Source organism: Callospermophilus lateralis, chromosome 11 (assembly GCF_048772815.1).
Source record: "Callospermophilus lateralis isolate mCalLat2 chromosome 11, mCalLat2.hap1, whole genome shotgun sequence".
Classification (NCBI taxonomy): domain Eukaryota; kingdom Metazoa; phylum Chordata; class Mammalia; order Rodentia; family Sciuridae; genus Callospermophilus; species Callospermophilus lateralis.
The window spans coordinates 59,286,011-59,307,873 of record NC_135315.1 but is presented as its reverse complement, the minus strand read 5'-3'; the positions used below and the strand labels follow the sequence as shown (position 1 = coordinate 59,307,873).

Here is a 21,863-nt window from a genome sequence, read left to right as displayed (position 1 = left end):
AAAAGAAATGAAGCTTACTTAGAATAAAACTTAAACTAGAAATTTTTAAAGGGCCACAAACCAACTCTCCTAATGGTCTGGACAAAAAAAAAAAAAAAAAACCAACTCACGTAGTTTAATGACAACAGCAGTATATATTACAGCATCCAATATGATAATTAGTTATAAATCTAGTAAACATTCACTGAACTAATTATAAAAGCAAAGAGTATGTTTTTGGTTTTTTTTTCCCCTGGATCATTTTTGCGATTTTTAAATTAATGTTGGGGATCAAGCCCAGAGTTCAGGCATGCTAGGCAAGTACTCTATCACAGAGGTACATCCTCAACCCCACTTTTTTTTTTTTTTTTATAACCAACTACTTTGATAAGAATTCTTAAATGAAACTGATACTTGGAAGAGAATGAAATTTTAGTTGTAGAAGATGCAAAATAATGTTAAGTTCATTTAAGTCATGACTTTATGCATTATTAGACTGTATTATATCTTAGAGCACAATGGGAAAATAAGAAACCAGCATCAAAATCTTAAAAGTCATCGATCTTAAATCACCTAAACCAACATAAACTCTCTAAAATCATGGGGTACTTTCAATCAGTTCAAACACCAGCATGTCAGACAGATACATTAGCTTGAAGTCCCCTAAACTAATAAACTAGTTTATAACGATTCTAGACATTCCCCTAATAGAATCCTTAAATAAAAAAACAAGCAAAGAAACTTAATGCAGATTTAGTTATCATTGCAGAAATTATGGCTACAAATTCCAAGGGATGGATGTCATTTCAATCATGCATTTCAGAGGTGAATTTAAAGCAATAAGTGGCTATGTTTTAAAGCTCCTGAGTATGCTGCTGCAAGAGAAATGAAAAAAATCTACTTGCCCCAATATTATGCAATATTACATACAATACGTATTTATGGTTTGAGGTAAAATTGTCCAAGGACAAGAAATATGAATGTATTTCAAAAGAAGTATACCTCACTGAGCCTACGTAGAGGTAAAGTAGGTTAATGAGCTCTAGAACACTGTGTTAGGTGACTCAAAAAAAGCCTATAGGAATGGCTAGGACCTCAACATTACATAACAATGCACAGAAATGCTTGAACAAAACCCCATGAAGTGTGGGATTATGTCTTTACAACTGAATATTATAACCGTTCCTAAAAGGTTATAAATAACCAAAAACTATTTTTGATCTGTTCCTTGGGAAAGCAAAATATCAGAAGCGAGAAAAGAGGGAAAAAACACTTGCAAAACCTCTTTAGGTACAACAATATGAAATCTAAATTGGCTCACAGAACTCTTAGATACAGAGTCTTCTACCTCCCTCAGAGCCAGTGTGACAAGAATTCCTTGAAAAAATAACAATTTGTAAGAACATATGACACTCTTTTATTTGATCATGAATGTGTAACAGGGTACCATATGAAATACTGATGGACTCCTTTCACAAATATCAATACAAACTATACAATAGCTATTTTCTCATCCTGAAAGAAATTTCACAGAAACTGTGTCTATAAAATAGAATGATAAAAATGAGCACTGTGCTATCTATGCAAAGATAAAATCTGAATAAAATCTTTCTACCTCACTAGTAATTAATTTAACTTCAGGAGATCCAGTAATTGATGACTGAAGAAAAGCTATATTATAAAATCAAAGCCAGCAAAACTCGATAGTGATGGCTTCTGGACCAATCTTTCTTTTTTAACATTTTATTTTTTAGTTACAGGTGGGCACAATACTTTTATTTTATTATTTTGTTTTTTTATGTGGTACTGAGGATCAAACCCAGCGCCTCATGCATGCTAGGCGAGCGTTCTACCACTGAGCCCCAGCCCCAGCCCCTGGACCAATCTTAACAGAGATTTGAACCTAGCTACAGAATATTCAATGTTCAGAGCTGAAATGTATTCTTTTTTTGGTACTGGGGATTGAACTCAAGGGCACTCGACCACTGAGCCACATCCCTAACAGTGAGTTAGGGTCTCACTGAGTTGCTTAGTGCCTTGCTTTTGCTGAGGTTGACTTTGAATTCTCAATCCTCCTGCCTTAGCCTTCTGAGCCGCTGGAATTACAGGCGTGGCACCACCACAACCAGTTCTGAAAATTATTCTTAATCTGCATTTACTAATTAATACACTACTAAATGTGAAACACTGGGAATTCAAAGATGGCCTCAAAGGTATAAAAACTACATTCATGAAAACGATGCTCAAGATGTTCATAAATATTAAACAAAAAGATATATACATAATAAAAATTAAGTGAGATTAAGTAAATATTGATTAGCTCTGGTTTGGGGAAGCGAGGAAGCTTAATACGGGTGGAAATATTCTGTTTGGCCTAATGATATACACTTCAAATGTATACCCTTGTCTCTAATTAAATTTTTTCATCATTTTATTAATTCTGTTCTTGACTCAGGTAAAAAAAAAATGCCTGAGAAACAAAAGTATGCCTTCTCGTTGAAAAATTAGTAAAATGACATTCTTGTTCATAAATAAATCCCCATAAGCTCACTTGTCTGCCCTTTCATTTTATGTTCCCTTCCTTGCCTGGGGCTATTTCACCTGCACATAGATGACTCTGATATCTAGCTCTCTCCAATTTAACTCTCTCCCAGGCCCATCTGCCTGGAAAGCACCCTTTGGAGAACATACTATCATCTGCAAAACACATGTTTTTTGTTACTCTAGGAAACAACACCACCAGCTCAAAAGTCTAATCTGGAAACTAGGAGTCCCTTTGTAGTCATCGTCTTCTTTACCTCACATTCAATACATCCATCTTGTTCATTCTACCTTCTATGACTCTCATCTATTAGTCCCCTCATATATAGACCTATCACTGCTCTGTCTCTCTCTCTCTAGATCTTACTGCTGTCAAGGGCATCTTTGTAAAATAATAGTACGAGTTTAAACCTTGTTTAAAACCTTTCAATGATTTGCCATAGACTTTGGAATAGTCCTAGCATCTAAGGTTCCCTCTCTTATATACTTATTTGTATATAATAAATTTATTTACCCCTAGCTTCTGGGCTACAGGGCTGAAATACTTTAATAATTAAAGGATTAACTTGAATTAAATCAATCAGTTTTCTTACCTCCTGCTCAGAGAGACCATCAATAATTTCAGAAATCTCATGTTCACTCCTAGCAATGGTGGCTGAAAGACCAGCGCCCCTCTGCCCAACTCTGAATATGAGGAAGAAATTATATTTAAAAGCCTTTCATAAAGAAGATGTATGAATTAAATTAGTACAGATTACTTTTATAAATAGAATTTTTTTTAAAAATTGAAGTTGATTTACTAAAATGCTGAGTAATTTACATTGAAATAATATGTTCAGTCATCTATTAAATTAATAACAAATTTAAGTGCTAAGATTGAAATTTCAAGGTTGTATGTCTACATTGAAATGATAGAACTAGTTATGGGAAATTTGTCTTTTTTTTTTTTTAATACACTACAGCGGAACGCAAGGGAAATTTGTTAAAAAAAAACGTATTAATGATCCTTATTCATTTCAAATAGCAGTCTTTTGTCTGTTTTCTTAAGAACAGGTATAGACTTAGAAAAATACATTAAACATTTTAACAAGGCAAAACAACATAACCAACATCCCTCACAAAAGTTGATCATAAGGGGCTTATATTAAACAAAACAATGAAGAAGAAAACTGAAACTAAAACCTCTGCAAAATACCTTTCTCTAAAATTAAAAACAAATCAGAAACTATTTACCAAAATGAAACCATTTCTAACTAGCTATCAATTTAATGCTGTTTGATTATGCTGGTAATTAATAAGGGACATGTAGTTCTATTTTTATTAACTGTCATTTTCAAAGAAATTAATATTTTCAAGAACTAAAGAATTAATTCCCAAACAGTCACTTATATTAGATTCAAAACAGTGATTAAACATTGGGCTGGAGATGTAGCTCACTGTTAAAGTGCTTGCCCTGGATTAAACTTCCAGCACCAGGGGGAAAACAATTAAATTCACTAACACAAACTCTATTGGTTGGTTGGTAATTAAGTTTTACATTCAACATAAAGTTCTTTGTAAACTTTCTTATTGATCAGATTAAGGAAATACTAAGTATTGTCAAAGAGCAAGTGTGATCTGAAGGAAAACATCACAACCATTAAATATCTAAAACAACTACTTACCGCTGAAATCTTTCTTGCTGTTCTCTTTGTTTTCGAATTTCTGGAAACTGCTTTTCATAGTACTCTCTTGTTTTGCTTTCTTTAGCTTTCCTCCGGGGATTGTTTTCTATTCTGTCCACTTTTTTCTCCCATGCTTCCATGAGCTGATCATAACGTTGGCAGATTTTTTGTTCCTAATAAACACCCGCAGCAAATTAATAATAATTAAACTAAACTCCATGACACTGACAAACCTAATACTTTAAAATAAATTCTATTTCCTAAGGTTAAGTCCAAATTACAGTGACCTTTTTACAGTGACCTATGGCTCAATTGCGAATGAGAAGCTGTCTTTGATCTGAAAGCAGAGAAAGGGAGTCCTGTTTCCTACTGAAGATCAACATACATGGCATACGTTGCCTGGAATTTTGAGTAAACACTTAAAAAGACTACACAAATTAATAAACTAATTGATAACCTACTACTAGTAGCTGACCAGCTATTTTTTTTTTCTGATAACATGTCTTCATTGTCAAAACAAAAAAGAAGTAAAATCAGAAACATGTAAATAGTTCTAACCTGTTCATAACCTGACCAATCACCCAAAGGCAACCATATTAACATTTTGTTGTTTTTCTTCCGATCTGTCAGAGAAAACACGCATATTTAACTGTTCTTCTAGTGTTACAAGTTTGTGGTTGTTTGTACTTTTTTGCTATTATAAATACATGCTACATAAACATTTTGAAAAGAATGGGGAAGGCAGAAATTGGTCACACTTTATCAAAAAAGAAATCCATTGAAATACGTAAAATCGAGAGTTAAATAAATGAATTATGATTCCATTTTCTAGAAAAGAGACGACAGAAGAGCCTCCCATTGTGGACACAGAACTGCATACACATCTGACAACACATGGATAGAGAAAAGCAAGAATGGGCCGAGAAAAAACTGGTAACATCGGTCATCTCAAGAAACAGGCACTGGAGAAGAGAATATTTCTTTCTCATACCCCATTCCAAACCACAACCCCCATATCCCAAATCATTCTTTTAAATTACTATCTGTGTTTCTAACCTTCAGCTTTTCTTCATCTCTATTGCTACCTCCTTAATCCAGGTCACCAGATTAAAACTACCTCTAATCATCTTCCATGCACTTTTTTTTTTTTTAATGCAACACTGCGGGGATTGAATCCAGGACCTTTCACATATAAGGCAAGCCCTCTACTATATCTCTAGTCATTGCATGCTCTCTTAATGTGGCCATATGTAAATTCTTAAAATACAACTTGAGCACTATACTTCCTCACTGTAGAACTCATCAGGAACTGATGTAGTCTTCTAGGTAACCTACAAGACAGTATATGACGGGCCCTGGCTTCCCTCAGCAGTTCCATTTCTCACCACACCCCCACCCCCCAGCTCAGTCTACCCTCCAGGTAGCTCTGAGCCTACCATACTAAGTCCTATTTCACTTAATCATTCCCTCAGAGTATTGGTTTTCCTATGTAATGTTGTTGCCTGATTCACATCAGGTGTTCCCTCTTAAATGCTCTCATAGTAATCTGTACGTGCAGGATCACAGTATGATCACAATACTAAACTTGCCTGCTAATGTATCTGCTCCCTAAAGCTGAAGCGATATGATTGTCTTGCTCACAACTGTAGAATAATATGAGACACAGTATACAGCCAATAAATATTTATTAAGCAAATTAGTGAACACATAAACTTTATAATTATTCTGTGAAGTCTATGCTCCTATAACTGTATCACCAAAGAGCTGATTTAGCAAGTATCACAATAACAACAGAATGACTGGACAGAAAAAAAAAACACATGAACTAATTTCTTACGTAGTATTTGTATGTTCTTGGCAAAACAAAAACTCAAGACCCGTAATGTAAGACAGTATCTGAAGGCCTAGCCTGGCAAATTAGAACATCAAAAGAACATTTTACATCAAATAAAATCTTCTGTGTCTTGAGCCTTACAACTCATTAAACTGTCAGGTGATTAAGTGTAAGGTACAAAGCTCATTTCTGATGTGGATTTGAAGAGTTTATTCAAAATCTAAATTTAAATATATCAACAGTTTATCTGTAAATTAGTAATGAATATATATGAAAACAATAATATAAGCATGTACTTTTTATAACTTAACTTTTATGATTATAACCGTAAAACTTTCAGAAGGCAAGCCATATAATTAAATATAAAGAAACCATTTGAATTTGAAAAAGCTGAACCCTTGCTGACCCAGTTTCAAGAAAAAATAACAATGTCTAATTGGCATGACTAAAACTTACCCACATTTGTATGAGGCTTAAGTGACTAATGTAGATCATCCTATTTATCTTTTGTGGTCTTTTTTTTTTTTTTTTTTTAAACTACTCACCATTTTCTTTCTTTTGGCTAGATGAAAATGTTACACATGGATGACCAATGAAATTAATTTGATAATGATATTAAGTGTGGTATTAATAACTAGAATTAGATTTATATTTAAGTCACATGTTCAGTTACTTTTAAAAATCAGCATTTGTTGTCATTAACAATGGAAAACTGAATGCCTGAATGAGCATGAATGGGAAAGCTGTACAAATTTCAGTTAACAAGGATAGGACCTCACCCTTTGTTTTCTTGCATGATTTCTTCTTTTAAAAAATAAAATGAGTTTTTTCCTCATCACCTGGTTTCTAGAAGAGAAAAATATGGTTGCATGACATTACGAAAAAGCATAATTTAAGGATGATTTCACTTTTTTTTTTTTCCAGACACACTGGAAAACAACAGGTAAAGATCACTTAAGAATTTATGATGCAATTAAAGTTAATGCTAATTTTTTCACCCTGAAAAATAAGACTTTATAATTTTTGCAATAATTGGAACTAAAATTCTTCCTATTCTACACCAAGATGACATAGTTAATTTTCAATTATTACATCCAATAATAAGGCATATAATTTATTTTTAAATTACAATTACATTTACTGGTTCTTCTTAAGACCTCTGGTGATAAATACATTTTGGAGGTAAAAGGGAAGCTTTTACAGGTACCTCCCTACCTCAGATACAGGACTGGCCTCCTTCCAGTGAGAATTTATACCAATATATTTACAGAGAGGTGGTTTCTGCTTTAAACAGAAGATTTTCTTCTGTCAAAGAAATGACACAAGCCACTCTAAGAAGTAATGGAGGGTGATGTGACAAGACAGGAATATTTCTCCTATATCATAATGTAACAATTTCACTTTTTAAATTGGAAGCATTGTGACCTTCAAAAACAATGACATGCAGGTTCAAATATAAATATTTATACCCCACCTACTTCCAGAAAGGATTTCAAGCTGATTATTCAAATATAAATACAAAGCCAAGGCAAGTAGAAGTAATTTTTTGGATTATCTGCCACTCGGGACTAACAGTGACACTGGCTCCACTCAAATAAGCATGGACAATCAGGAGCTGGCTATATGAAAAAGTAGCCAAGAGATGAAAAGAATTATTAAAAGGTACATTTGCTATTTCATACAAAGCAAATGACGGTGATGAAAAAACAGCTACTGAACGATTTATATGGATGCATGCAGCTGAGTAAATATTTCTAAAGGTGACACACAGTGGCAGCATTACCATAGATATATTCAATTTGCTCTAACTGTAATTATGTGCAACTTAAAAGCAATGGCAATCAATACATTCATTTTAAAATGTTTCCTAAGAATTTAAACGAAGTCAGTCAGTCAATAACCCATTTCAGGACAGTGTGATAATCATTAAATAGGCAACAATTCAAAGACAGAGCTATTCTCCAGCTCATAATGAGGGGAAAAGACAGAACACAAATATAACTGAAGCTTTGTGGGGGGAAAAAGTCAATAAAAGTAGCCTACTAGATTTTACCTCCTATTCTTCTCTTAAAGATGTTAAAACAGCCAAACAGTTCCAAACAATATATGTTAAGTTTTGCCTAATTTACTTCTACAGGTTCTCAAGACCATAGCAGCATCTCACAGAAAAATTCATAAGTATATGACTTTCATTATGAACACTTAACAAAAGTTAAAATTATTCAAATTTAAATGGTTTTCATGCATACTACCATGCAAATTATATTTGCCACCAGTTCTGCAAAGTAGTCAACTATTGCACACACTCTCAGAAATTAAAAAAAGAAAAAAATATATATAAATAGCAATGTGCTCATATACTAGTAAATAATTATAATATTCTGATTATACTTAATAAAACATATAAAGTAGAAATATCAACATTTTTGTCACAAACTAAGAATAAGTCACCTAAAATGCTCTTCAAGTATGATAATTTAAAAAAATAATAAAGATACCTATCTAGCTTCCTATCTTACTTCAATCAGATCAAGAAATTAAGATTTTCTTTTCACTTATTTTCTTATTCCAAGATCTGCATCCATAAAGGCCTGGTACTCAGATGAGCAAGGCTAAGCAAACTACATTCTGGAGCAGACTCCTCACCCACATGAGGTGACTGAGCGCTTCCAAGGCACCAGGACATTAAATGGCAGAAGGGTCTACAAATACCGTCATTAGCAAGAGTCATGGAAGGGATTTCCCTAGAATAGGATTTTGAATAATGATAAAATGATCCGTGGCACTTCTACTTTGCAATGGCAGATGTGGCTTGGTGGGGGACGGTGTCATCACTAGTCTTAAATGAAAAAGCTTCATTATCTTACTTCATCATGCGCCTTGCAGGTACTCCACTGAAAAAAAGACAAAACAGGAGGCAAAAAATTCAAGCCTCAAGGTAAGCCATTTCAATGTTAAGTATCCACCTTTTTTACTAGCAGATTATAAAACCAGCTAGTTTTATGCAATAATTTATTTCATTTTTTGGCCTCGGAAACTCAAAGTTGTTACCCCAACCCCCAAGAAGCCAGAGGAAGATAACATAGCAAATTACACAAATCTAAAACATACCTACACTATGTAATAATAATGTCAGCGGATAACATAAAAATGATTTTTTAATAGAATATATGGTTTTTAACTGAAGAACTCCAAAGATGATAAATACTTACGTCTTGATGTTCTCATGGTACACCTTTGTATCTGATGGCTGGTTATAGAGTGGCTATAAAATAAATCAAATATTTACGTATAAAATGGTGTACATATGTCTAGGAAGAGACAAAGAAACAATATTTTAATATAAGCCTAGGTGAAGTACTAATGGGTATATACCATAACATGACCTACTGAATCATCCAGACAACTGGATTCCCTGAATTACCCCAACTCCTAAAAACAGCACTTCTGTAACAAAGTCTACAAACTCCAATGTATCCTATAATAAATAAGTCTACTCATAGATATTTTTTCTTTCAAAGGCAAAGGAAGATTTAAAATACTGCCTTAATCTTAACAATAAAATTCAAAGAGTTTTCTATTTCTTTATTTTTCCTCCTGCTACCTGAATGATTAAGTGATTGCTTAGACAGAAACATACTCAGAAATATGCTTCTGCAAAGAGAACCAAGTTCATTCACTATCACTTGAAACTTACATCCCTACCGCCCTGCCCACCTACATCCCACTTATCTCAAAATAAATGGTTTATATCCTGTTACATCACAAGAAAAGTTACTTTAAAAAAAGCCCCACAAAGTTCTAGAAATAAAAAAGTAAACTGCTTACCAGTTCAACTTTTGGGCCAAGACCTTCAAAAATTTTATGAGCTTCTTCTGCTTTTTTCTGGAGATAAAGACATTGTTACATGAAACAATTAAAAATCATATTAGCCAAGAGCAAAATCACTACCTATTTCAAAATATATATATATCAGGCCAGGCTTGTTCACACATGCATATAATGCCAATGTATCAGGTGGTTGAAGCAGGAGGATTGCAAGTTTGCTGCCATCCTCAGCAACTTGGTGAGACCCTGTCTAAAAAAAAAAAAAGACTCAAATTATCTAAGACTAATCTATAGCTCAACTTATCCTACTTCCAAATATTCTTCTGTTATATTATGGGCTAAAATCTTCTCTAATTTTATTTTCATGGCTCCCCTTACTAAATTTAGTCAAAGCTGATTATGTATAGTGAAAGTGATGCCTAATATGTAAGCAAGTTCTTTTTTTTGTTGTTTTTTTATTATTGTTGTAGTGCTAGGGATCGAACCCAAGGCTTTGTGCATGCAAGACAAGCACTCTACCAACTGAGCTATGTCTCCAGCCCAAGCAAGTTCTTAGAAGCAAATAAATATTAAGAATCTAGAGAGATGGGATGAAGATTCACTACTGTAAATAACCCCCCCAAAACATTCTAAATACTTTAACACATTCTATCTTTTAACAAAACTTTAAATCATAAAATACCATAAAGTGGCCAATATTTGCTGTGGTAAACCCAAGTGATTGCTGAATTAAAAGTATATAATGAACTAATTTTCTAGTTATAAGCAAACCGTAATAGCTCAACAACAAAGAAAACAGCTATTTTGATACTAGTAGTAAATAAATATTGAATTTTATATTTAACACACCGTTTTTAAAAGTAACACAATCTAAAGTACTACTTAACCTATCAATAGTTTGGCAAAAAAACTTAAAAACCCTAGCATTTCCGCATTGCATTTTTCATTCTAAGTCTACAGATCTAAGTTATTAATTCTTCAAACATATGTTGAGTATGTTCTATGTGCCAGGCACTCACTAGACACTAAGAAAACAGAATAAGATATCATTCCAAGTGGAGGAGGGTGAGGGGCCCTGAAAATTTTCATTGAAATGATATTTGAACTGTGTCTTAGGGTCTGAGTGGGTTCCACTGACATGAAAGGCAAAACACTGGACTGTCTGAAGGCACACAGTCGGGTAAAGGTGCTAACAACATAAAGGGAACATCCAAAACCTGTTCTGGTAGGATATTATTAAGGAAGGAGTGTCAGGGCAAAGGCAAGACAAGTAGACATGTAACTACTGATAAATAAAATTTGGGCTATTGTGTAGAAAGTGGGAAATAATCAAAAGGTTTCATTTGAGCTGGGCACAATCCTGTAATCCCAGCAACTTGGGTGGTTCATTCCGAAGGATCACAAGTTTGAGACCAGCCTGGGCAACTTAGCAAGACTATGTTTCAAGATAAAATAAAAAGTGTTGGGGATATAGCTCAGTTCCAGTGTAGTTGCATAGCATGTGTGGAGCCCTGGATTCGATACCAAAAATCCCAAAAGGGCAAAATAAGTTTTGTTTAAACAATCATGTTACGGGCAACAGTTATGAAAGTTGACTTAGAAAGAAAAAAGATTGAAGGAAGGAGACTCAATAATTATGTGTGATGAAATCTCAAGTTAAGCTAATAGCAAAGCAGGTGCAGTGATGCAAGTGACCAGACTCATGGTTAGGAGGTAGGACTGATATTCTTAAGTGACTGGCTATACATACACAAGTGAAAAAGGGAGAGAAAAAGTCAGTTCCTAAGAAACTGGCCTGAGGAGGTTGCTTCCCTTAAGCATACTTCTCTGTAAACACCTTCCTTTCTTCTACTGTCATATACTTTTATAAACTCTACAGTCAAAATATAAACAAATATTTTTGAAAACTTCTCTAAAATATGTGTCATTATTCTGAAATCAGAGCACTTACAAATATTTTTTGAAACCTACAAATGAGTAGGGAAATAGCAAATCAAAGTGTTAAAAATATTACAGGAGAATATTCTGTTTGGAAACTAAACAAACGTAGTCTGAAAATTAAATCAAATGGAATCAACTTCTCTCAGGAAGCCATCTTTAAAATTAACATTCTCTTTTGGATAGTTTTCTTCTTCCCACTAAGTTTTAAATGAAAGAACAACTTCCTAAACATGATTATGGTTGACATCTCTTTAAGATACACTCAGCTTAATTCCAACCAGCAAAGACTACTGCTACACAAGGAATGAGAGATGTGCTTTCATCGTTGTTCCATCTATCTTTGCTGATGGTATCAAAACAGATAAGGTTATTAAAAAAAAAAAAAATGTTGCACAGGCAGCGGAGACCTTATAAAAGGCAGCAAGGTAAGGCAGAAAGTACTGGAAAGTGAGCAGGGAGAAATTCAGTGTTCTACATCCAGCTTAGCTCTTCTCTCTTTCCCTCCAGGAGCCCCCACTTTGATTCTAGAACTATAGAGGTACAACTACAGCAAATGACTAGTAGCAAGGTATATTTAGGAAAGCATGTGAGGGTCAGGAATGTAGTTCAGTGATAGTGCACTTGCCTAGCATGGAAGAGGCCCTGAGTTCAGCCCCCAACAGAAGGGGTGAAGAAGGAAGAAAAAATTAAAAAGATGACTTCCACAATTTCTAGGAGTTAAAAATATAAGATTTCAAATTTTTTGTTCTTTATAGCACAAATATATCAAAATATAAATGCTAAAACTGAAAGAAGAGGCCTGAAAGGAGTTTTCAAGTTTTGCTAATGGGCATTAAGAAACATTATTATGCTATCTAATGAAGGCATCTATATAATTAGAGTATCACATCTTTTCAGTCCATATCCCAATGAAGCAAACACAGAATTCACTAATCTTGAAATTGTTTAAGACAAGGCCTGTTTAAAGAACTCAACCAACCAGTAAACATACTGAGCTGAATCTATTTGAAAATTAACTTGTTTTAAGAAAGGTCAACATTTGCCGGATATGGTGGTGCACACCTGTAATCCCAGCAGCTTGGGAGGCTGAGGCAGGAGGACCTCGAGTTCAACCATGAGGCCCTCAGCAATTTAATGAGAACCTGTCTCTAAAAAAAAAAAAAAGGGTTGGCTTAGTGGTTAAGCGCCTCTGAGTTCAAGCCCTGTCACGTGTGCGCACGTGTGGGGGAGGGAATAGGTCAACATTTTATAAAATGTTTTATACTAAATTATAAATTTCCATTCAGCTCTAATTCTTATTTACTTTATCCCTGAGGTCACAAACCGACAGTGAAGCCCATCAGCCCATTAGAGTGTTCTGTAGTTATTCACAGTATTTCTTAAACACCAGGAGATATCACATAAGACCCCTTATTTCTGATTTCTTTTAAGTAAGAAGGCAACTGTCTACACTGGACACCCCCACCCCCGACACGGCACATTCATCACTCACTTCCCTTACTGCCTTCTACCTTCACTGGATTTATCTTCAAGTATTGCTCCAGCTATTCAATAAAATGGACCAATATTGAGCTCAGCAAGAAACTAATATTACTTATCTACATTTAACCTGCCTATAACACTAACGATATATAAGTATTTATAACTGATGACTCAATTATTTACCTGTACATACACAAACATATTTGAGCCCAAGATCATATCTATAAATGTTTATTGAATTACTAATTCCTTCCTCCCTCCCTCCCTCCCTCCCTTTCTTCCTTCCTGTGGTGCTATGGATGGAAACCATGATTTTGTATATGCAAGGGGCAAGCAGTCTATTACTAAGCTAAATGCAGAGCCAACAGGTACTTTTCCTTCTTTCCTTCCCTCCCTTCCTTTCTCCCTTCCTCCCCATTATGGGGCTTCACAAAAGCTAGGCAAGCACTCTAACACTAAGCTACATCCACAGCTGTTTTTCTTTAAATTGTGAGACAGGGTCTCACTAAATTGCCCAAGCTGGCCTCAAACTTCTGATCCTCCTACCTCCCAAGTCCCTGGGTTTACAGGTCTGCCTGATGGCACCCAATTCTAACAGTCACTGTTCTTAAACTCAAATTTTCTTTAAGATGTGGCTATTGGGGCTGGGGTTATGGTTCCGTGGTAGAGAGCTTGCCTTGCATTCTAGAAGCACTGTGTTCATTCCCCAGCACCACATTTTTTTTTTTTTTTTAAAGACAGAGTGAGAGAGAATTTTTTTTTTTTTTTAATATTTATTCTTTAGTTACCGGTGGACACAACATCTTTGTTTGTACATGGTGCTGAGAATCGAACCCGGGTCGCACGCACGCCAGGCGAGCACACTACCACCTGAGCCATATCCCCAGCCCTCCCCAGCACCACATTAAAAAAACTAAATAAACAGAATAAAGGTATTCTGTCCATTTACAACTAAAAATAATTTTTAAAAAATATCTGGCTATTATAATGTTATAGGCTCTCTGCATACAACAGATTGACTCTGATCAATCAACTCACTACAAAGCAAATAATCTGAAACAATCTCAACTTTTACTGTAAGATCAACTTTCAGCTAAGAAGCCTGTTTTCTTCCATGATACGTAAAGCCTATTAACATTTTTTTGTATTGAGAATTTCTGGAAGTCACAATTTATCAGCTTTGATAGAATGTTTTCTTTATATTGAGGTGAAATCAGTTTCCCTTTAACTGCTAATTTCTGGACAAGGTTCTGGCCCAAAATTAATTTTGTCATACAAAAATGATTTATAGAATTGAGGCCTAGCTTTCTTAAATCCATGACATTTTTAATTAAGAATACAAAAAGAACTGTTTAAATAAATTTTAAAAATAAAGTCTACTTAAAGGTCAAAGTTAATCTTAAACTTTAAAACTGAAGTTTAACAAAGCCTATTTATGAATCCTGAAGGTGATAATGAAGTTCATTTCCATATCCAAGGCTTATCTGTACTGAAATATTATCAAGATTTGGTATTAAGTACCACTTCAGAAGTGAAAAACAGGCTGGGGTTGTGGCTCAAAGGTAGAGCACTCACCTACCAAATGTGAGACCCTGGGTTCGATCCTCAACACCATAAAAATGAATAAATAAAATAAAATAAAAGATATTGTGTCCAACTAAAAACTAATTATTAAAAAAGAAAAAGAAGTGAAAAACAACCTACAGAAAAGCTGTTATATATTAAATATAATCAAATTTGCTTGTTGGTACTTACATAATAGGACAAACTTTGCTGATAAAATTCTACTCATTAAATAGTATATCTACAATATATAATGTAAAATAGAAATAGGATTTTAACATAATGAAAATTGTAATGGAACAAATTCAAAAACAGAAAAGGCACAGTTAATGGTGCATAAAGGCCTGTGCTATCAGAGACAGCATAAGCTTACCCGATTCTCATCGTAAATAATTTGGACAATACTGCGGTGTTTCTGTTCCACAGGAGGAGGGGACACAGGCTTTTCAGGCTCAGGAGGTTTAGCTGCTTCTTCTTCGAGCTGTTGCTAAGAGACCCAGAAAGGAAGAGTCAGACATCTGCTGCATGTCACCTCAACCAGTAATTAACCACCCGAGATTACATATGCTACTGAGCATTACTTAATGATTCTGTAGGATAGCCATTTAATCTATGAAGGTCTCATGGACCAAATTCAAAGATAATCAGATTTGTTTTAACTAATAATTAAACAACATAAATCACCCTAAGATAGATAGATATGAAACTAAGGAGAAACATCTTATAATTTTGATAAATTAAAGCAAACCATTAAGAGAAATTAATACCGATGAAGGTAACCTAGGTACCTCTATCTCAAGACCTTTTGATGGCACTGGAAAAACTGTGTATTATAGACACACAGTATATATAAGATCTGGTGGAAATAATATGGTAGAAAGGAGATTGAGGGTTAATCCTTAACTTAGTACAACTATGGCATCCCTGAACCCTTTTTAAAAAAAAAAAAATTTTATTAGTTGTTGGATCTTTATATACATGCGGTGCTAAGAACTGAACTCAGTGCCTCACACATGCTAGGTAAGCAATCAACCACAGAGCCACAACCCTGAATCACTATATTTTATAGTGCTCCAGTCGAGAGGCACTGGACTGCTGACATAGCAGTTACAAAGCAGAAATCTTTTACTTTATTACTGTCTCAGTTTAAGCCTTAGAGTCTCCCTATATGTGGTATGATTTTAGTAACTTTTCTGGGTTCTTGCCCCAATCTTTTTTTAAAAAAATATTTTTAGTTGTAGATTGACATAATACCTTTATTTAATTTATTTATTTTTATGTGGTGCTGAGGATTTAACCCAGTGCCTCACACGTTAGGCAAGTGCTCTACCACTGAGCTACAGCCCTAGCCCTCTTGCTCCAATCTTAAGCCAATATCTAGAAAACTCACATGTAAAGTAGGGGTAGGGATACAACCTAATCATATAGCTTTCCAAAAGGATTAAATGACTCATATATAAAGCATAATACAAGTAAATGTTTGGTAAATATTACTTATTATTAGTGAAGCAGGAACTTGTCTGCTTTACCCAATTTTTTTTCAAACAGCACACAAACCAATGTCTGAAACCTAGTAAATGCTCAACAAACAACCACATGAATAGATATAAGCATAAATCCCTTGCCTAAGATAATAAAAAGAATTTAAGTTAAAGTTAGGTCCATTAAAAGGCCTAAAGGAAAAAATACCTATACTACTAAGTAAGACTAGTAGTAAAAGCTCCCAGTCTTGTTTAAGTCAGACCACCCCTAAATCAAAGGATTAAAAATCTGCCAAGAGAGAAGCCTGTAGGAACATTTCCACTATGGAGTTCCAAATACCCTTATAGTCTGTTATTTTATAAGCGAAAGAAAGATGTTTGAAATCCTGAGACCATTTTTGTGGGTGCAGTATCTTCAATGATGTCCTTTCTTTCCTGCTTAGAGGGCCTTCTTTTAAAATCCCTGTTAAGGAATAAATAATCCTAGGGAAATCACACTTCATTCTTCCTCAATAGCCCTGGGATAAAATCATTATAACTGAAAGGCTAAAAATAAATTAATAAATAACATCGCGCACACACACACAAATTATACAAATCACACACACACACACACACACACACACACACAAAAGAAAGAAACCCAAACCGTCCTCACCTATTTATTCTTCTATATTAATTTTACATTAATTGTGCTGAATTTTACCTACCTTACTTATCCTAGTTTTAAATCACCAGAGCTATAACCTCAGCCTGTATTGTACCATTTCTAACCTCTCAAATAGTTTCAGATTTTAATTATTTGAGCATTTGGCAGAATTTTTTTTTTTAAAGAGAATTTTTTAATTTTTTTTTTTTTTTTTTAGTTATCGGCGGACACAACATCTTTGTTTGTACGTGGTGCTGAGAATCGAACCTGGGCCGCACGCATGCCAGGCGAGCGAGTTACCACTTAAGCCACATCCCCAGCCCATTTGGCAGAATTTAAACAGTGATAGAATCAATTGCATCTAGTATGAATTTACTTTTGCATGTGAAAATTTTTACTAATAATTCAACTTTGTTTAAAATTCGCTTTTATTTTCTTGGGGAATTTTTTTTGGGGGGGAATATAATTGTATTCTCTTTTTTTTAATTGATTTTATTTTTTAAATACACGACAGCAGAATGTATTATAATTCTTATTACACATATAGAGTACAATTTTTCATATCTTTGTATAAAGTATGTTCATGTCAGTTCATGTCTTTATACATGTACTTGTTTTTTTTTTATTTTTATAATACAATTCTTATTACACATATATACCACAAGTTTTCATATCTCTGTTTCTATACAAAGTAGGTTGACACCCAATTTTCATACATGTACTTTGGATGATGATATCTATCACATTCCACCATCCTTGCTAATCCCCTGCCTCCTCCCCTATAATTATATTTTCTGTGTAATGTTTCTGCTTCCTATTTCCTTTCTTTGGTTTTACTCTATAATGTCTTACACCTTGGGTACTTAACACATTAATCTTTTAACTTTAGTTCTTTTCTTTCATTTACTCCTTTTAGCCGCATTCCACAAGTTTTAATTGGTAAAAACTTTTTATCGTACATCACAATTTTTTGACCAGTGTATTAATTATTGTTTTATAAAAATTCCAGGCATATGATTTCTTCTGGTTTATTCTTGGTTGATTTCTAACTCTATAATGGCAAGAGAATGTGATCTTTAGTACAGTCTTGAAATTTCTGGTTAATTTTTTGATTGTGATGATCAGTTTTCATAAATATTCTGGTTATGCTTGAAAATAATGTGTATTTTTTACTCTTCAAAATTTTATATATATATAATTTCTTATTTTTGTTGGCAACATATCAGTTACCACTGGGATTTTAAATTTTTTCATTTTCTCGAGGAGTTGTCAGTTTTTATGTTGTATATTTTTAAGTCCTGATTTTTAGGTGTATAAATTTTTAAAGATTTTAAAGATTGTTAGTTTCCTAGTCAGTTAAACCTTTTTAAAATTTTTTATTAGTTATTGACATTCAGCCTCCAGCAATCTGCTAGATTACTAAATTCTGGGCATCTTAGCGAGACCCTATCTCAAAATAAAATTTTAAAAGGGCTGAGGATAGAGCACTTGCCTAGCACATGTGAGGCCCAGGCTTCAATCCCCAGTATTGCAAAACAAAACTCAAAATAAATATTGTTAAATGAAATCCAGCAATTAAATTTTAAAAAGAGATAATATATCATGACTGTTTTAGGCTGAACACTAAAATACACAGGTGATTTAAAACTAAATGAGTTCATCACATTGAGCTATTAAAGGAGAAAGATTTTCAGTAAATGTAAAAAAAATGGTATAGCTAAACATTCCTTCATGATTAAATAAAAAGTCATCATATTGGAATAGAAGGAAATTTTCCAACCTGATGAAGAGTGTCTACAAAACACTCAACATAATCAATGATACAATGTAAAACACATTTCTTTAACAGTGGCTTAGTGGTAGAGTGCTTGCTTAGCATGCATGAGGCACTGGGTTGGATCCTCAGACACATAAAAATAAAGATATTGTGTTCACCTAAAACTAAAAAGTAATTAAAAATACATAAATAAATGAATGAATGAAAGCAGCAAAGAACAACAATGATCACTTTAAATATTAGTCTGAACCAGAACAATAAAACAATAGAAAAATAAATAAAAGAAATAAAACTGTAAAGATAAAAACAAAAATGTTATTTTTTAAAATGTTGACATGACTATTACCTATACAGAGGCCCCAAAACAATCTATGAATCATTAGCATAAAAACAATAATTTTGAGAAGCTGCTAGTTAGTATAAAAGAAGTCAAATGTAATATTTAAACAAATAAAAATTTTACAAAGATATTATTAACAATAACATAAAAATATAAAGTATCTAAGTTGACTCTAACACAAGGTATATAAAATATTTTTGGACAAAACTAAAACATGAACTAGGTACAATGGCATGCACCTGCAATCCCAATGAGTTAGAGACTGAAGGAGGAGGATCACAAGTTCTAATTCAGCCTAGTAAAAGTAATAAAATCTTTTCTCAAAATTTAAAAAAGGCTGGAGTGTACCTCAGTGGTACAGCATTTGACTGGCATACGTGATACCCTAAGTTCAATTCCCAGAATCATAAAATAAATAAAACATGAAAAAAAAATTTACAATGGAAAAGTATACTATATTCATGGATTGTTAAGACTCAAAATCATAAACATATCTTTTCTGGGCTGGGTATATAACTCACTGGTAAAACACTTGCCTAATAATGAGTAAGGCTCTGGGTTCAATCCCCAGGATGCAAAAAAATAGAAGACATCACTCCCTCAAAATTGATTTCTACATTCTATATGATTCCCTCTAAAATTTCAGAAAGATTTTTTTGGAGAAATGAACAACGTGATCCTAAAAATTATATGATACAAAATTTTTTGGTAGCTGAAATATTTACACAGAAGTGGGGCATACCTTACTGAATAAGAATTACTACAAATCTCTAATAAGTAGGAGAACCTAAAAAGACAATACCAGCAGACAGGAACCCAAATCCCAGAAAGCAATCTACTTATAGATGTAAACATTAATTATAATAGAGTCAATACTAAAGAGCAGTTGGTGTGGGGGGGGGGGGCTTTTGACTGTTACCTTGAGGGTGACAAAAAGTTAATTTCCAGTGGATTAAAGAATAATGTGGAAAGCAAAACTATAAAACTTTAAGAATATAATAAATTACCTTATTCATAAGACTTAAAGAAATTCTGTTCACCAAAAAACACCATTGACAAGGAGACAGAAAAAGTGGAACCCTTATAAACTTCTGGTGGGAATATAAAATGGCTCAGCCACTTTGGAAGACAGTTGGAAGTTCCTCAAACATTTAAATGGATTTACCACATGACCCAGCAATTCCACTCCTGGATGTATATCCAAGGGGGAAAACATGTCAATGCAAAAATATAAATATCACATCAGCATTATTCATCATAGTCAAAAAGTGGACAAACCAAATGATTACCAACTAATGAATGAACAAATAAAATATAGCCAAGCAATGGAACTATTATTCAATCATAGAAAGTAATAAAGTGTCCATACAAAATACTGCATGGATGAATCTTGAAAACATGCTAAATAAATGCAAACACAAAAAGTCACATAATTTATATTGCTATAGGTCAAAATGTCAAAAATACACAAATCATAAACACAGACAGTTGAGGGGAAGCCAAAGGATGAAAATGAGGGAAATGGGGAGTAACTACTAATTGATATGGGGCTTTCTCTTAAAGTAATAAAAATTAATTTGATATCTGGAATTACTGGTGATGGCAGATCTTTATAAATATATTACAAGCCCTTTGAAAAGGTAAGTATTGTGGAATATGACATATAATCTTAATTTTTAAAAAGTCCTTCCTTGAGCCAGATGGCATACACCTGTAATCATAGCTACTTGAGAGTTGAGGCAGGAGGAACACTTGAGTTCAGGAGTTACGGACCAGTCTAGACAATATATCAAGGCAAAATACTTTCTCATTTAAAAAGCAAATCCTTCCTTAAAAGAACAAAATGACAAACCACAACTTAAATGATATCTATGATGTACATAACTGACAAGTCTTTAAGAAATCTTTTCCCCCCACACACATGCTAGGCAAGTGCTTTATCCCTAAACTACATCCACAACTCTTTTTCTTATGAGATAGGGTCTCACCAAGTTGCCGAGACTAGCCTCAAAATTATGATCCTTCTGCCTTGGCCTATCAAGTAGCTGGGATTACAGGCATGCAACACTACACCTGGTAGGAAATAAAGATAAGAAAATAACAAAACAACTTAAGAGGATACAAGACCTTAATGATACATACTGGGAAAACAAGCCACAAACAAGTGAAAATAAGCCCAGCCTCATTTCTAATCAAGGAAATGCAAATTAAAACCAAAGTGAAAACTACTTCATATCCAAATGAAAAAAAAAATATACATCAAGTAAAGATAAGGATGTGCATAAACTAATACACATCCATGCTACAAATGGGAAAGTAAAATTGTACTCTCATTTTAACAAATTTGGCATCATACAGTACACTCAAAGAATGTATAATCAGACAGTACAGAAACTAAGAAAACTAATAGCCAAAAAAAGCAAATCACAGACTATATAAGGAATGATTCCTTTTATATATAGTTCTAAAATATGGAAAATTCAACATTACCTTCTTTAGGGGGAAAAACATATTAGCATATATTAAGAAATAAAAACACTTACTTGTTTCTTTTTCAGTTTAAGGATCTGCTGTTCTACTTTCGCAATTTCTCTATCTACACGATCCATACTCTGTATTAACTCTTCTTTTGAAAGCTTGGAAGGTGAAGCATTTTGATCATCTCCACATGGTTGCCCAGAGATTGGAGAAGATGGAGCTTCATGTTTGCCTCCAAATGCTGGATCCTTTAAAGAAATTTGAGACCAGCAATTTATTTCTCACTAACAGCACACTGGCTGTTTA

The 21,863-nt window shown here is 33.7% G+C and overlaps 1 protein-coding gene across 28 annotated transcripts in view; it reads right to left on the bottom strand.

Annotated features, from left to right (window-relative positions):
- Ncor1 (nuclear receptor corepressor 1) overlaps window positions 1-21,863 on the bottom strand; it is a 155,256-nt gene that overhangs the window by 86,066 nt on the left and 47,327 nt on the right. For 17 of the 28 annotated variants that reach the window (XR_013092677.1, XM_076870297.1, XM_076870295.1 and 14 more), the window contains 8 exons: window positions 21,623-21,805; window positions 15,206-15,319; window positions 9,847-9,903; window positions 9,231-9,283; window positions 8,886-8,912; window positions 6,798-6,864; window positions 4,185-4,357; window positions 3,114-3,204 (listed from right to left, as the gene is read on the bottom strand). Coding sequence is in view for 27 of the 28 variants with exons in the window: in XM_076870297.1 (XP_076726412.1) it covers window positions 3,114-3,204; window positions 4,185-4,357; window positions 6,798-6,864; window positions 8,886-8,912; window positions 9,231-9,283; window positions 9,847-9,903; window positions 15,206-15,319; window positions 21,623-21,805 (765 nt within the window). In the remaining variant the exon portion in view is untranslated. The remainder of the gene's footprint in view (window positions 1-3,113; window positions 3,205-4,184; window positions 4,358-6,797; window positions 6,865-8,885; window positions 8,913-9,230; window positions 9,284-9,846; window positions 9,904-15,205; window positions 15,320-21,622; window positions 21,806-21,863) is intronic. The other 11 variants (XM_076870303.1, XM_076870315.1, XM_076870318.1 and 8 more) reach the window with 1 other exon arrangement.